Below are 14,027 nucleotides of genomic sequence, written 5' to 3' on the forward strand. Positions count from 1 at the left end.
ATAATTAGGGATAATACCATTACTATATATATGTGATTTAATACCGTAGGGCTAGTTTTTTTTCTAAATTGACTTAAAAACAAGCATTATGGAATTAAGAATAGATTTAGATTGAAGATAGTAAAAAGAAGCATAAAACACTCTCCAATACGCACTCCACAATAAGCTCCTATTATATAAACAAGTCCTGAAACCAGTGTGGGCCTACGGTGTTAAGAAATCTAACATTAACATGATCGAAAATTACCAAAATAATATTTTTCTCAGCATAGTTACCACATTATATATTAGAAATATGGACATCCACAAAATCTAAAAATCCAACGGTTATCGCTGAAATTAAATGATTGGAGAAAAAACATTAAGAGATATTACGTGATCACGTAAACTTTGAAATACCACAGCTACTATACAACAGAGGATTTTCCCGAAGGTTGAAGAGACAAAAACAATGTTGAGTTAATATTATGTGGAGTGCACCAACTATTTACACCAAATGCTAATGGACGTTTTTTTAACGAAAAATGTATAGTTTTTGATATGTCTTTGAGATACAAGTGAGAGGAGACATGTTTAAAGCTCATGTTATCTTTTAAAATTGATGTATTGATCCTAAATGATAAGTCGGTAAACAAAATCTTTGTGACTCGATAATTATGGAGCATTAAATTTTTAATTTGTTTGACGTGGCGTTCATTTGTAGATGTTCAATAATAATCAGGATTTCATCGCCTTCTTTAAACATTTTATACCAAAGAAAAACATTTGCCTTGACTTTTATTTCATTTATCTCTGCGCTAGAGATTGGATCGGTTTGCATTCAGACAAAAAACACTCGACAAACGACCACGTCCAGGTCGATACAATAACATATATCATTAATCCTATTTTGGAGTAAAAACGTTTGCAGATACTTGCTTGTTTTCCAGCTTTCTCATATAAACTAAATAATGCAACAAACTTTCAAAGCAACAGGTTTTACTTTCAATAGATTTTTCTGGATTCAAACGAGAAGAGTATTCTGTATTAAAAGAAGTACAAGAAATATGGATGATACTATAGCATTTTTAACAGTAAACCAAACCTTTTATAAAGAGTCTTCAGGCAGCTGACGATAAAATAATGGACTGGAACAAACAATGGCTAATAATAACCGACTTTTTATTAATTTAAATGGCACAAATGTGCTATATAAAAAGACTGTTTAAATTTAGGTAACTTTGGATATCAATAGAAATATCAATAGACCTTTATTACTAAACCAAAAATCCGAATTCAAAGTCTAACTATATTTTCTAAAATTAATACGTGTTTTTTTTTCATTTGCAGAACGTTGGACTTCGCCAAGAGCTGGAACGACTGAAAAAAGAAAACCTCTTGCTCCAAAACAAATTGGCCAAATACGAAGACGTTTAACTTCGTAACCAGAGCATTGAACAGTTAAATATAGTGCAGTCTAGAAAAAGGAATTACATCCTAATTTAGAAAATTATCACTCATCGTGACTTTTTTTTGTTGTTTTCGTAAGGTTCTTAAAAATATTCGAACAAAAACAAAGAACGCGTCAGACGCGACATTCATTTTCCCCCCTTAGGTCATACTAAGTATTTTTAAGTACCTTCAGCTATTATTATATTTCGATGTAGTGTAACAAAAACACCCCTGGTTTTCTTATATCGCGGTCCGGTCATGTCGCGGATGTTTTATTCTTGGAACAAAATGCATTTTAACAAAAATAAAGCGAGACATGAGGGCGTTTAAAAAAATTAGGGGTTCGAACGAGGACTGACAGTTCCTTCGGTAATCTAGAAACCACCATCGAGAAAAAAGGATATGTAACCAAAACATTTGTACATAAACATACACTCAATACCGTAGTCACCATTTTCCGTAGCTTAGATTTTTGAGGAACAGAAGCAAAACAAAATTCTTTTTCGTTGGTAACGATGGTTCTCTCCGCCCTTTCCGCCCTCCATATCCCTCTTACCCCCTCCCCGCGTCCAACATTTCGTCGTACCGTGAAAAGTACTTGGGATCTCATCAGTTGGAGTTTCGGTTTCCGTTTTTGTTCTCGTTTCGTATGTATGATGTTAAATGACAGGATGATTCTTTTAGTTTAGGGTTTCTATTTCTTTCGTCGTTGCAACTGGACACATTTATGGCGGAAATTCTCTGTCGAAAGTCGGGTCAGAATTTTCCGAGAGGGTTTCCGTCTTGTCTCGGCGGTCGCTTACGTTCTATATTAGAATAGGCCGTCGCGGATCCTTTGTTATATATCGCATCCGTTCCCATCCCAAGTGCTATTTGCGCGCGCTCTGTCTCGGTTGCCAATCATCGAGCAGCTCCACCATGTTATTTTGTAGAATAATTGTTGATTGTTTTTATGTTTATATATAGTTTATTTTTTTGCGGTTGAAGTTAAGTTAGAGCAACTTAATTTTAGTAGTACAGAGCGGGGGACGGCGTACAAGTACGGGAGTCGCCGTTCCCTGTTTATTGGTAGTAATTTCGTAGTAAGCATGCTCACAAAGGTTTTACAGAACATTAAAAAATAGAAAATTCAATATTATAAGTGTTGCTAATCGAATTTTAGGCGCGTTTTTCGAACAACAGTAACACTCGACTCAATCGTTACTTCTTCACCTTTTGTTGCCCTTTCCCCCCTTGTGTTATCGTAGGATACTCTTCTGAAACAACGTTAAGTCTGAGATATTTTGATATTAGGGAACGTGTTGGAAATGATAGTTGCACAAAAGAAAAAAAATCGGGTGATCCAAAACGAAAATTGTTAGTAGATTGTAAGATTAACTGATAGTTGTTATAGATGAAGTACTTAAACAAAGAACAAGTCGTTTTAGTTCAAAAGAAAAAGAAAGTTAAAGAAGACACAGTACTAGGCACTTATTAAACAGCATTTATTGATGCTACACTGCCGAATATTTAAGCATTTTTATTTCTGTCTCTCTCTATCTCTCAGAAACTGTTTCTATCGAACAAACTGTTTTACATTTCCCTGTTTCGCGTCCAGACCGTTACCGATTCCAAATCAAACGGGGAAATCTAAAATTGAACCCTTTGACGACCCGAGTGTGACGATCGTCGGGACATTGGTTGTTTTTCTATTCGTTATGAATTTTAAAGATAGTAATGGATGAACTCAAATTTATATATATATACGGTTTTTACACGGTCAAAATATTGCCTTAAAAGGCTTGCCTTATTAAAATTTACCTCTTTGACTTTTATATTTATCTGTTGAAGAAACGGATACTTTTGGTGCTTCGTATCTTGTATTGGCAATTGGACGTTTTTGTACTGTGGTTTCGATAGCTGACGCAGAATTGTCAATTATTTTTTTACAAATGTACAGTGTTGATTCTGTCGTACAAACAAATTCCTGTAAAGATCGACCCTGTATATGCCAAAAGTGTCTAAATTAAAAGTAAATTTTACAACACACATTGTTGAAAGGATAAGAAATATTTCCCGACAAGATAGGAAATATGGATCTATTATATTATATACAAATAATCCATCAGTGCTGGGTTATCAATGCCCCGTGACGATCTATTCTTTTATCCGATGACGATTCTAAACTAAACTATACCAAATTTCTTCGTGATGACGGGCATTGATAGCCTCAGAGGTGATATACAAAATTAGCAGTCTATTAACTAAGAACACAAACCTTCTAATGTTGATGTTAACGAACATGAATAACTCATTTGTTGATCCGATTGTATATATATCTATACGCAAATATGTGATTGTTTTCGAGATATAAATATAAGTTAAATATAAAGTGGCATGTACCTGTTAGAGACATTAAATGCAAACCTACCACACGTTCGTGAGTTAAAGCAATGTATTAAAAGCTATAGATTCAGTTTATCGAGAATGATACACACGCTTTCGCTATATTTCTAAAATGGTCACATATTGTATTAAGTCATAGAGAACAACGGCCTGAAATTGTTAAACAAAATGAAACAAGGAATAAAGTAATGCTTATATAAGCAAACTTATAAAGCTACGCTACTGTAGTTGTTCGTAGTCTAAAAATGAAAATTATATAAAAAAACTGTAACAACTGCTAATGTGAGCATTAAAATGACGGATAAAATAGCAATAGCGGTGTTTTATTTCCCTTGTCAATTCCTACTCTAGCTTATTAATAAAGGTTTTATTTAGAATTGAGAAAGTAGTTAAGAAAAAATTAGTTAAGAAGTTATTTATTGAACTTATTAAATGGCTTAATAAATGGCCTTTTCGTAAGTTAATTTATACAGTTTATTAAATAATTAAGTCTTTTGCCAATCCATGTTATTTCGGTTTGTGTAATTGATGCTAATAGTTTTTGGCAAGAACTTGTTAAGTCATTAAACGAAATTCAGTGGGAATAATCTTATCAAGATTTGTAGTTTGCATAAAATAAAATACCACTTAAATGTCCTTCATCCCTACATTATCATGAGTCGTAATTATTTCATAAATTGATTATTTACTCATTATAATTACTAGAGTCTACTCGTTCATTTATTGGTCTTTGTTATATAGAAGAAATCAAGTATTATCAGAATTACATGTACTTTACTTAAGAGATCAGGTAAACCTACAAAAACACGTTATGTGATTGCTCTAAAGTGAAGGAACCAACTGGAATTTAATTGAAAAGACGCAACATTAGAACAGAACATCTTTTGGACCAAATATCTAAAATCATATATGATAGTTTTCTTCAAGTAAGTGGATCAACTAATCTTGATAGATCCCCTATATGTGAAAAGTGGAATACAGAATTGTTTGTCACACACTTTTTAACAGAATGTTGATTGTTTCGACGACACAGATAGCGTAGAATTGACTAAAAAAATCGGGATCTATCTGGATCGTAGGTTAAGTTGCAAACGTCACATTAGATAAAGAGAAGAGCAGAACAGACTCAAAATCAAACAACTCTACTGGTTAGTTGAAAGATTTAAAACCAAATAGTAATCTAAAAGAAGGTTCTACTATTAACTACCAATGTCTGTAATTTGTAAATTAACATTGAACAGTATATCTAAGATCTAAATAAAAAGTATCTATTCCTATTACATTTCCATCCTTATAAAATTTAATTAATGAACTTCAACGTTTAACTACTACAATTCTTCGATTCTTATTCTGATCTACTCTGATTTTTGTCTAACTTGATATATACCAAAAACGGCTGACTGTTTACATTGGTAATACTGCAGATCGTTACAGTCTAACATCAATTTCACGAATCTTCTTTATTTTTTATAACAAATTATCATTAACGTTATCTCGTTATTTACATTATCAAAAAATATAATTGATATAAGAGAACTTCAAGGGTATAATTTATTATGATTTCAAGAAAGGCACGAGCATAAGATAACCAAATGTTTATAAGAGGGACTAGAGGCAACGTTTGAAACAGAGATTTGGAGATTTTTTATCATTATTTAGTCATTAGCCAGGTCTTGCTTGAAATACTATATATAATGATAATATATATATATATTATTATGTGTAATAATTATATATGTCATTCCAAGATAAATAATATCTGCGAGTTTTCGAATATATACAATATTAGATACTATAATAGTATCTATTAAATGATAAAGTAGAGCCATAATCATACGTCAGAGAACAAAACATTACAAAGGAGTAAATTTCCGAAATCGTATTCTATTTTAGTTTTCTAGTGGCCGGATGGATTTGTAATTTAGGTACAGGGCAAAATGTACCGCCATAGGTAAAGGACCTGTAAGAATGGCTGTTTGTTGTATTTGTTTGTATACTACTATTGGTTGGAAAGGAATTGCACGGGAACATAAAATAACAGTGTTGACTTGATGAAAGGGGATGAAAGGAACAGAAAAGAGGAAAAGACAGTCATCATTATACCAATCCTCACGCATTGTCAAACGTAAATTCTATATAGATGTATATGTGGTGGCCTACGGAGTCGTAGCAGTCACAAGAGACTTATACATCTTTAAAATTTAAAAAAATATATTTAAAATGAATTTACTCGAAGATAAGGCTCTAATAGATTGATTTCTAAACTGAAAATATATTTATCTATTTACATGCATATAATATAAATATATATTTAAGGTAAGATTGATAATTTTGACTAAAATAAACGTACTCAATACAATTGTTTTAAGTTGCTTAAGTAGGCGTAAAACTACTTAAGCCGGGATAAATTGAACACTAATCAGACCAGTGACAGTCTTAGTGAATCTTAATTATTTTTACAGACTTCTATTTATTTTTTATAATTGTTCTTCTGTCCTGAGGGAAGCTGTGTTTATCAAACGACTTTTGCTGCATGGATTTTAGAAAGTGCAGTAACTTAAAAACAGAGACAATAAAAGCTAGGAGCTAGGAGGTTTTTAAAGAGTTTGTTAGAAGATGTTTGACGTATTATTAGATTAAAGGCCTTTGTAGATCACTTATCTACTATATATCGATTACATTGATGTTTTCCCCCTAGCGTTTATGATTTAAATGTGAGTAACGTCACATGATACTAGTGAATTTTTTTCACGAGTTTAAATCTTCAAATTGACCTGATTATTAAAATTTAATTATAATATGTTTGAATGTTCGTATACTTTTACCAACTTAGACCTATTTAGAATTGACATATTGCTTAATTGTAATTATTAGGGGCATGCATGAATTCTGATAATTTTTTCATTTTCAAAAGCCTTTATTGAGCAAAATTGACAAGTGACGTTGTTCAACTACGACTATGCATTTAAGTTGTCGTGCTAGATCAATTTTTCATCGCCAGTTGCGGTACAAAAATAACTCCTAAGAAAATTTATCTTTTATCTCCTAGCAAGCAATGAAGCAATATTGAAATGGTTCAAAATTACATTTTGCAGTCAGTCCATGTTAAATAGCAGGAATAACACTTAATGTATCGAAGCTAGCTATTTGAAAGTTCTTTGAGAGCTTGAGTTGAATTTTCATCCAGTAAGTCTTACAATTAATTGTTCTAGAACGTTTTGGTCCTGGCCGTCGTTCTTTGTTATTGACAACCAAATCTCCAGTTTTAAGTTGTTAAAATCAGAGCCGAGAAGTGCTGTAGGATGGAGGGTTAATGGGTTTCGGCAGCAGATTTCTTCAAATCGTATTACAAAAGTAAGGAATGCCGAATAAGTTATTTTGAGCGTTCCATAATTAGCGTTTCTGGACACTGAATTATTCTATATTGTATAGAAAAGTGTTAACAGTTCTTCACATTGATATTTCGCATTTTCATCAATAGATAACGCTGATAAAGATACATGCAGGAACCTAATATAATTGAATTAAGCCTACCGACTGGTGTCTTGTAATATCTTCGCCATTTCGTAACTGTTTCACAAAAATATAAATATTAATGTCATAAAGACGAACTGCTGGTTGTCTGCGATGAAAGTACTTCCTGGTGAACATTTCGTGTCGATAAGCGATAAAGCCCCATTCCGTGTTTTCTCCTTTTTGTCGTCTGCCGAGGAACAAAATACAAATCAGAACGGGAACTGTAAAAAAATCAATAATGTGCAGTCTACGCCAAACAACAGCGAGGTTAATAACCTCTTCATAAATAATCTATTAACTGGAAAGCCACGAAAACATCATAACTTCCGAATTATTTGGATTATTTGGTTATCTTATATTTGTTTAAACTATTTTGATGATCGAGAGGTGTTAAATAGGTTTAGAGATATTGCAGGTTTAAATATGATTTTGCTGCAAAATATATCGACCAAGCAAGACAAGAGCTTAACAGTGGCGTACATTTAATCAACATAATTATTATTTAATATTATGTTAAAGTAAATATTCCTTCTTTAGTTAAAAGAAGGAATCTGTGTTAAGTACATTAATGAAATGTTACTAGTTTCTGGGGACTTTCGGGTTATGTAGTTATCAGATATAACAGATCAATTGAAAAGGCCCCGGCCTGACACATAGATGGCGCTACTAAAATTAAATCCATATGTTATTTAATTAGACCTAACCATCAAAAGATCCGTGTATAAATTTGACAACTGTCGGATCATTAGTTTGTGAATTATAGATTTTGAGTGAAGCAACTTTTGTTATTGTTAAAAAAATGGATAAAAAGGAATGCGTATGTTGATAAAATATTGCTTTTTGAAGGGAAAAATACAGTTGAAGCAAAACTTGGCTGAATGCCCAGTTTCCGGATACTGCCCCAGGAAAATCAACCATCAAGGATTGGTAGCTAAGTTTAGACGTGGTGAAATGTGCACCGCAGACGGTGAACGCAGTGGACGCCCAAAAAAGGTTGTTACCGACGAAAACATTAAAAAAATCCGCAAAATGATTTTGAATGACCGTAAATTGAAGTTGACTGAAATAGCAAACACTAAAGATATTAACTGAACGTGTATATCATATCATTCACGAAGAAATTAGGCCACTTTGACTGAAACAAAATTTAATATAGTTTAATATAGTATCACAGAAAACTGTTAGAGTAAGTTAGTTCTTCTCCTCCTGCTTTTACTCCTTCTTAATAAGAAACTTAGATATATTCAGTTCTTTGAAGGATATGGATAATCCCTTTATATACTGCTTAAGTATATATAGTATAAGCTGCTTATTTAGTGTAAGTTAGTTCTTCTCCTCCTGCTTTTATTCCTTCTTAGGAAGAAACTTAGATATATTCAGTTCTTTGAAGGATATGAATAATCCCTTCATATACTGCTTAACTATAAGTTAAGTATATATAGTATAAGCTGCTTAAGTATATAACACAAGATAATATGAGCTAATGGAACTTTTTTCTTATGGAACTTAGCTTTTAAAAGAATCCAACTTTTAAAAGTGCATAATAAAATCAATAAAGATTCTTTATTTAAATGTGTGCATTTAGACGAATCATGGATACTCCAAAATTGAATATTGGGGCGAGTCATGGCAATTTATGTTAATAAAAAGAGTGTAAAGACTACAAAAGTTGATGAAAAATGGTAAAAGTTAGATTAACATTTGATTAAGTTTTGATAGTTATACTATCTTTTAATAATGTATTGCAGACATATAGTTCTTCATGCTGGTATCAGGAATGCTTTTATTCCTGGAGCGGAGTTAGATTTTTTCCCAAATTCATAAGCGATTGCCATGGAGAAATGAACCAGAACATGTTTTTCCTCTGGTTTGAAAAGTAATTGTTAAAGAATATGGAGGAACTATCAAATATTGTTATGACCATATCAAAGGACACTGATTTAAAAGATCCTAATAAGTAGATCGACGACGTATGTAAGGATTTGTTTGTAGAACATAATTTTGTTTAAAAAAGTTTTGACGATGCTTATTGAAAAGTGAATTATTTTAAATTGTTACTAGGTAAAAATAAATTTAATGTTTAATTGTGTTTTATGTAGTTTATTTTTTGTTAGAAATAGGTCTGATAATATACAGTGCAGATCAGAGCTATTGAGATTTGGGTTTATGACCCAATGCTGACAGTTACAAAGATAGGGTGAAAACAACCAAAGGTGGGTATGTGGGTATGGTAAAGGCGACAGAACGGCGACAATTATGTTTTGATTTTTTTTGTGATTGTTTAATCTTTGTGATTGAACTAGGCAAGAGTATAAAATACGACAAAGAAAATGAGCTCAGTCACGCCAGTAACCAGGCTGATTAAGACCAGATGTCTTCTGGGATGATTTCTAAGTTGGTCACTCGTCAGTAGGTAGGCTTAATGCCGAGGATCGTGGTTCGGAGCCCACGTTAAACTGTAGGTCCAGTACAGATAAACCCCCGTTGGTAAAACGAAACTTAAATATATAAAAATATATAAATAAAACTAGTATTGGGAACTATAGTCTGAAATCGACTATCGACTGTTTTGACTTGTAATTGACTAATTTTTACTATCGGTTGTTTCAGTGGCTATTTTTGGTTCGACTGATTTTACTACTTTTTACCAGTGACTGTTTCAGTCGACTATTTTCTGTCGCTATTTTCGGTCCGACTGATTTTGTTTCTATTTACTATCGATTGTTTCAGTGTACTTTTAGTTACTATTTTTGGTTCTACTAGTTTCATTCTACTGATTTTTAACGTTCCGTCTCTGTCCTCCTAGCCGCGACCTTGACAAAAATGTACCCAATTTATGCTTACATAGATTTACATATTTTTCAAGATTGTTAATGTAATAGGGTAAAAAAATTAAAAATGTGAATGCTAAATAGTAAAATACTTTTGACTATTTTGGCAATAATAGATAATATTTCTATTACTCTCTCGATTTTTGTTAAAAAATATTTCTGTTCAATAATAAATAAGGCATTTACTTTATTTAAAAAATCTCTAGTAGTTATTGTGCGATTATTTCTAATTATGTCATGAATTTTTTTTCTATGATTAGTTATATGTTTAATTTTTATTTAGTATTTATGGTTATTGTACTTCTTTAGTATTTAGGTTTTCTTTAAGTTCTATTGTGTTGTTTATATTTATTATAGTATATTATTTAAAAATAGAAATTAACATATTAAAATACGATAAAACATTTGTAGGATATTATTCTATTTAGAAAGAAATTATTTAGATACAAAAATTCCATTCCCTTTTACAGATCCACAGAACATTCGGATATAAGAGTAATTCCACTTCATTTAAAATAAAATTATTAATGGCAAGTTAATAGTATTCAAGAATTAGTTTTCTCCTTTTCTATTTTAAAGTTAGTACGTGAAGGAATATGTCGATCTCCGTCTCCTTCTTCAAGCAATTATCTTTGTCCTTTTCTCTCTCACAATTTATACGGGAAGGGGTTGGTACATCTTCGTCTGACATCACGAATTTATAAAAACAGTGGAACCGCTAGTTTTTTGACTATCGACTGTTTCGACTGTTTTCAGTCGATTGTTCCCAACGCTAAATAAAACCGATTCAAAAAAATAAAAACCGAAATTATTTTCCCCCAATCTATTTTAATATATAAATTGACATATTGTATCCCTTTTTTTGGTCAACTGGAATTTTAGATAATGCCCTTGATACCAAAGGATTGATTCAATTGACTGAAATATTAATCTTTTTGTTCGCACACATTCTAAATACCATATGAAGATATAAATAATTTTATTAGAATTTTTGTTATTGTATTAAACAGCCCAATTGTTTTTATGCTGATTTTCCAGCACGTCCCTTGTAATAAAATGATAAAATTGATATTTAAATTCAATAATTCAATTCAATTCAAATTCTAACTCAATAATTAATAGAAGAAGAAAGATAAATACATATAAATCAAACTATTAGTTAATTAACTAATTTATTAATTTACAAACAGATGGTATTACTTAATCACATAGAGTGATTTGTAACTAATTTCATGTTGAAACATCACTGATAGGTTTTGCTTTTTACTATGTGTAATTTCGTTTACTAAGTGTGAACAATACATTTTTTCACTACGCTGAAAACGTCTGAATTTGTACCGAGTAAAACTCATTTGCGGAAAGTTATTCTTTACTTTAATTTGATTCCTGGATAGCTTGAAAAGGAACATCGTTCTTTCGAGATGGAACCCGTAAATTGCCTGGAAGTAGCGGCTATCGATTGACAAGACTTTGAATTAAATACATTGAAATACAAAGAAAAATCCTTAAAAAAATTATGGGCCTAATAATAATAAAAATAACTTATAAGTCTTTCCTCTAATCTAATAAGGGTTATTTCTTTTGGCGTTAAAAAATTTTAATTGCTTAATAAGTAGAGTTTCAAAACTAAACTAATAATATTTCAATATTATTTGTTCTAAATATAAAATACTAAATTTTAAATTAGCGCGTACTGACCATTTTACTATAAGTAATTTATTTATCTAAATAATTATTAAAATCTTGTTATTTCATTGATGACTTACCCTGTTTCGGCGCCCTTGTACTTCGATTCCGTCAAACTGAAAATTGAGCCAGCTGCTATCAGGAGAGAAGCAGGCCATGTCCCATCCCCGACCGTTGGCGCCCTCCGACGGGCCGGTAAACAAGCTCGTCGGAATTCTGACATATAAACAAAAAAGTATAGTGTGCCGGGTGTAAAAATGCGACAATTTTCGCCTTCGGATCTTTCGACGAAGGTTTTCACGCGCTAATTCCTATTACGTATATTTTGGAACTCATCGGGCTTCCGTGTTATGTTGCCGTTTCTGTGCAGTGCGGTGTTTCGACAGAACGAGACTTGGTATGCGGTACCACAACGGCGGTTTTCCCAAGATTTCCAGCCGGATAACCAGGTAAAGTGTATTTCTAGTCAGTACGTGGTGCACTTTTCGTACGGTCATTCACCAAAAAGCTTTTAGAACGCTTTTCGGGGGTGATTTCGGCCTAAATTCGTAGGGGTTATCGTCCTCAAAATGAGGTTATAGAAATAGGTAGGACGGGTTTTCTTTATCCTGCTACCTGTTGAAAATTTCATCGAAAATAGTGTGTAATTGAAAAGAGGTTATTTTTAAGTCATAAGAAATAATCTTATGTCTACATGTTATAACACTGGCATTTTAAGATATTATTGCAGAATGTCATTCGTTTTGTGTAAATTTGCGAACGAATTCTTAGATATTGTTATATGTTATTTGTAATTTTGTATATATTAGTTTAGGCTGATTAAGTACTATTAAGTATTATCAAATATTAAGAAATATTAATATTATATGCCTGTATGTGCTATTTTAATACTCCAGGTTAGAAAACGTTTGTTAAATTGGCTACTTTAACAACTTGATAAACTTGAATAAGAAATTTAACGTACATATGATTACAATAACAGTTATTTTAAACTTCAGAGGAAATCTGAGGTAGTCTCTAACAAAATAGCAAGAGCCTCTTTATTTCCTACATGTTGTGGTGATAATTCAATAGTATTTTTTTAGCCTGGTTTAATTAATTAGTTATTAGAAATATTCTGGACTATTTTCATGCATGCTAATATTATATTCCAAGCCGTTGAATGGAAATATAACAATAACATTTTGTGCCCCTTATGGATATAATACTTTAATCATTAAAATTGACAGTAAATTGATCTGATAATACAATTATAGTGACTTTGTAGATTTTTACATAGAATCAATTCTAGTTTCATGATGAATCAACCAATAAAAGTCCACTTCAATAAAAGTATTGACCATTTTTGGCACCTAATACTACACCAAGATTTTTGGGAAAAAATGTGAGTACAAAAAATGGATTTTGAGAAGTATCTGTAGGGACAGCTATCTATACAAGTTCAAAGATTTATAAGCAGAATTAAGTGCTTGAACGATCTATTAACATTTTTGTAATCAAGGAAACATTAATGCTCATAATTTGTCATTGCCAATAGTAATTCTAAAGCCTGGTTTACCAGCTCTTCAAACTCTTTGTAGAACATTGATAATACTTTTTTTTCTGATATAGTTCAAGTTCTTGATATGTATACAAATAGCCAATTTTTTCCCGTTTATATCTTATTAAGACTTATAGTCTAGTTCAGTTCGAGTGAGACTTGTTGAAGAATAACTTATTTTCGGTGTTTTACGAATATTTCAATTATATTTTTAGGCTACAAAGAAAATTATTTCTTAGTTTAAGCTTAAGATTATTCGCAATTTAATATTGTAAAGCTTTTAGAAATCAGGTAGTTCATATATTCAAATATTTAAAAAAAAGTACAAAATGTCGTGACATGGATAATTATTAAAATATGATTGGAGCTAATTTCATTTGTATAGAGTTACCTGATTGCCATCAAAATAGACAGATCTTTGTGCTAATTATTTCTAAGTACATCATTTTCACATGTTGATATCAGTAAGGGCGAAATAATAATGTATGACAATGGAGAGAATAAAAAGTAGAAGTAAGTACAATTGATAAGAATACTTGAACCACTGTATATAGATATATAGATGTTATTTATCTGATTATCTGTTATTGTCAACTTCAATCATGATCGTCGAACAAATATATATTTTAGAAGTGTAT

The 14,027-nt window shown here is 31.5% G+C and overlaps 2 protein-coding genes across 9 annotated transcripts in view; both read left to right on the forward strand.

The window, feature by feature from the left end:
* Pdp1 (PAR bZIP family member Pdp1) overlaps positions 1 to 4,129 on the forward strand; it is a 166,948-nt gene extending 162,819 nt beyond the window's left edge. For all 8 annotated transcript variants that reach the window (XM_076407041.1, XM_076407042.1, XM_076407043.1 and 5 more), the window contains one exon: positions 1,330 to 4,129. In XM_076407041.1, the coding sequence (XP_076263156.1) occupies positions 1,330 to 1,416 (87 nt within the window). In that variant the 3' untranslated portion in view covers positions 1,417 to 4,129. The remainder of the gene's footprint in view (positions 1 to 1,329) is intronic.
* A 7,978-nt stretch (positions 4,130 to 12,107) lies between these two features.
* The window catches only part of LOC143198089 (uncharacterized), a 254,549-nt gene continuing 252,629 nt past the window's right edge, over positions 12,108 to 14,027 (forward strand). The window contains exon 1 of the mRNA XM_076407049.1: positions 12,108 to 12,298. Within this exon, the coding sequence (XP_076263164.1) occupies positions 12,200 to 12,298 (99 nt within the window). The 5' untranslated portion in view covers positions 12,108 to 12,199. The remainder of the gene's footprint in view (positions 12,299 to 14,027) is intronic.

This window comes from Rhynchophorus ferrugineus, unplaced genomic scaffold (assembly GCF_030347505.1).
Source record: "Rhynchophorus ferrugineus isolate W39M unplaced genomic scaffold, kcgeb_rfMv2 rfM6, whole genome shotgun sequence".
In the NCBI taxonomy this organism is placed as follows: Eukaryota; Metazoa; Arthropoda; class Insecta; order Coleoptera; family Curculionidae; genus Rhynchophorus; species Rhynchophorus ferrugineus.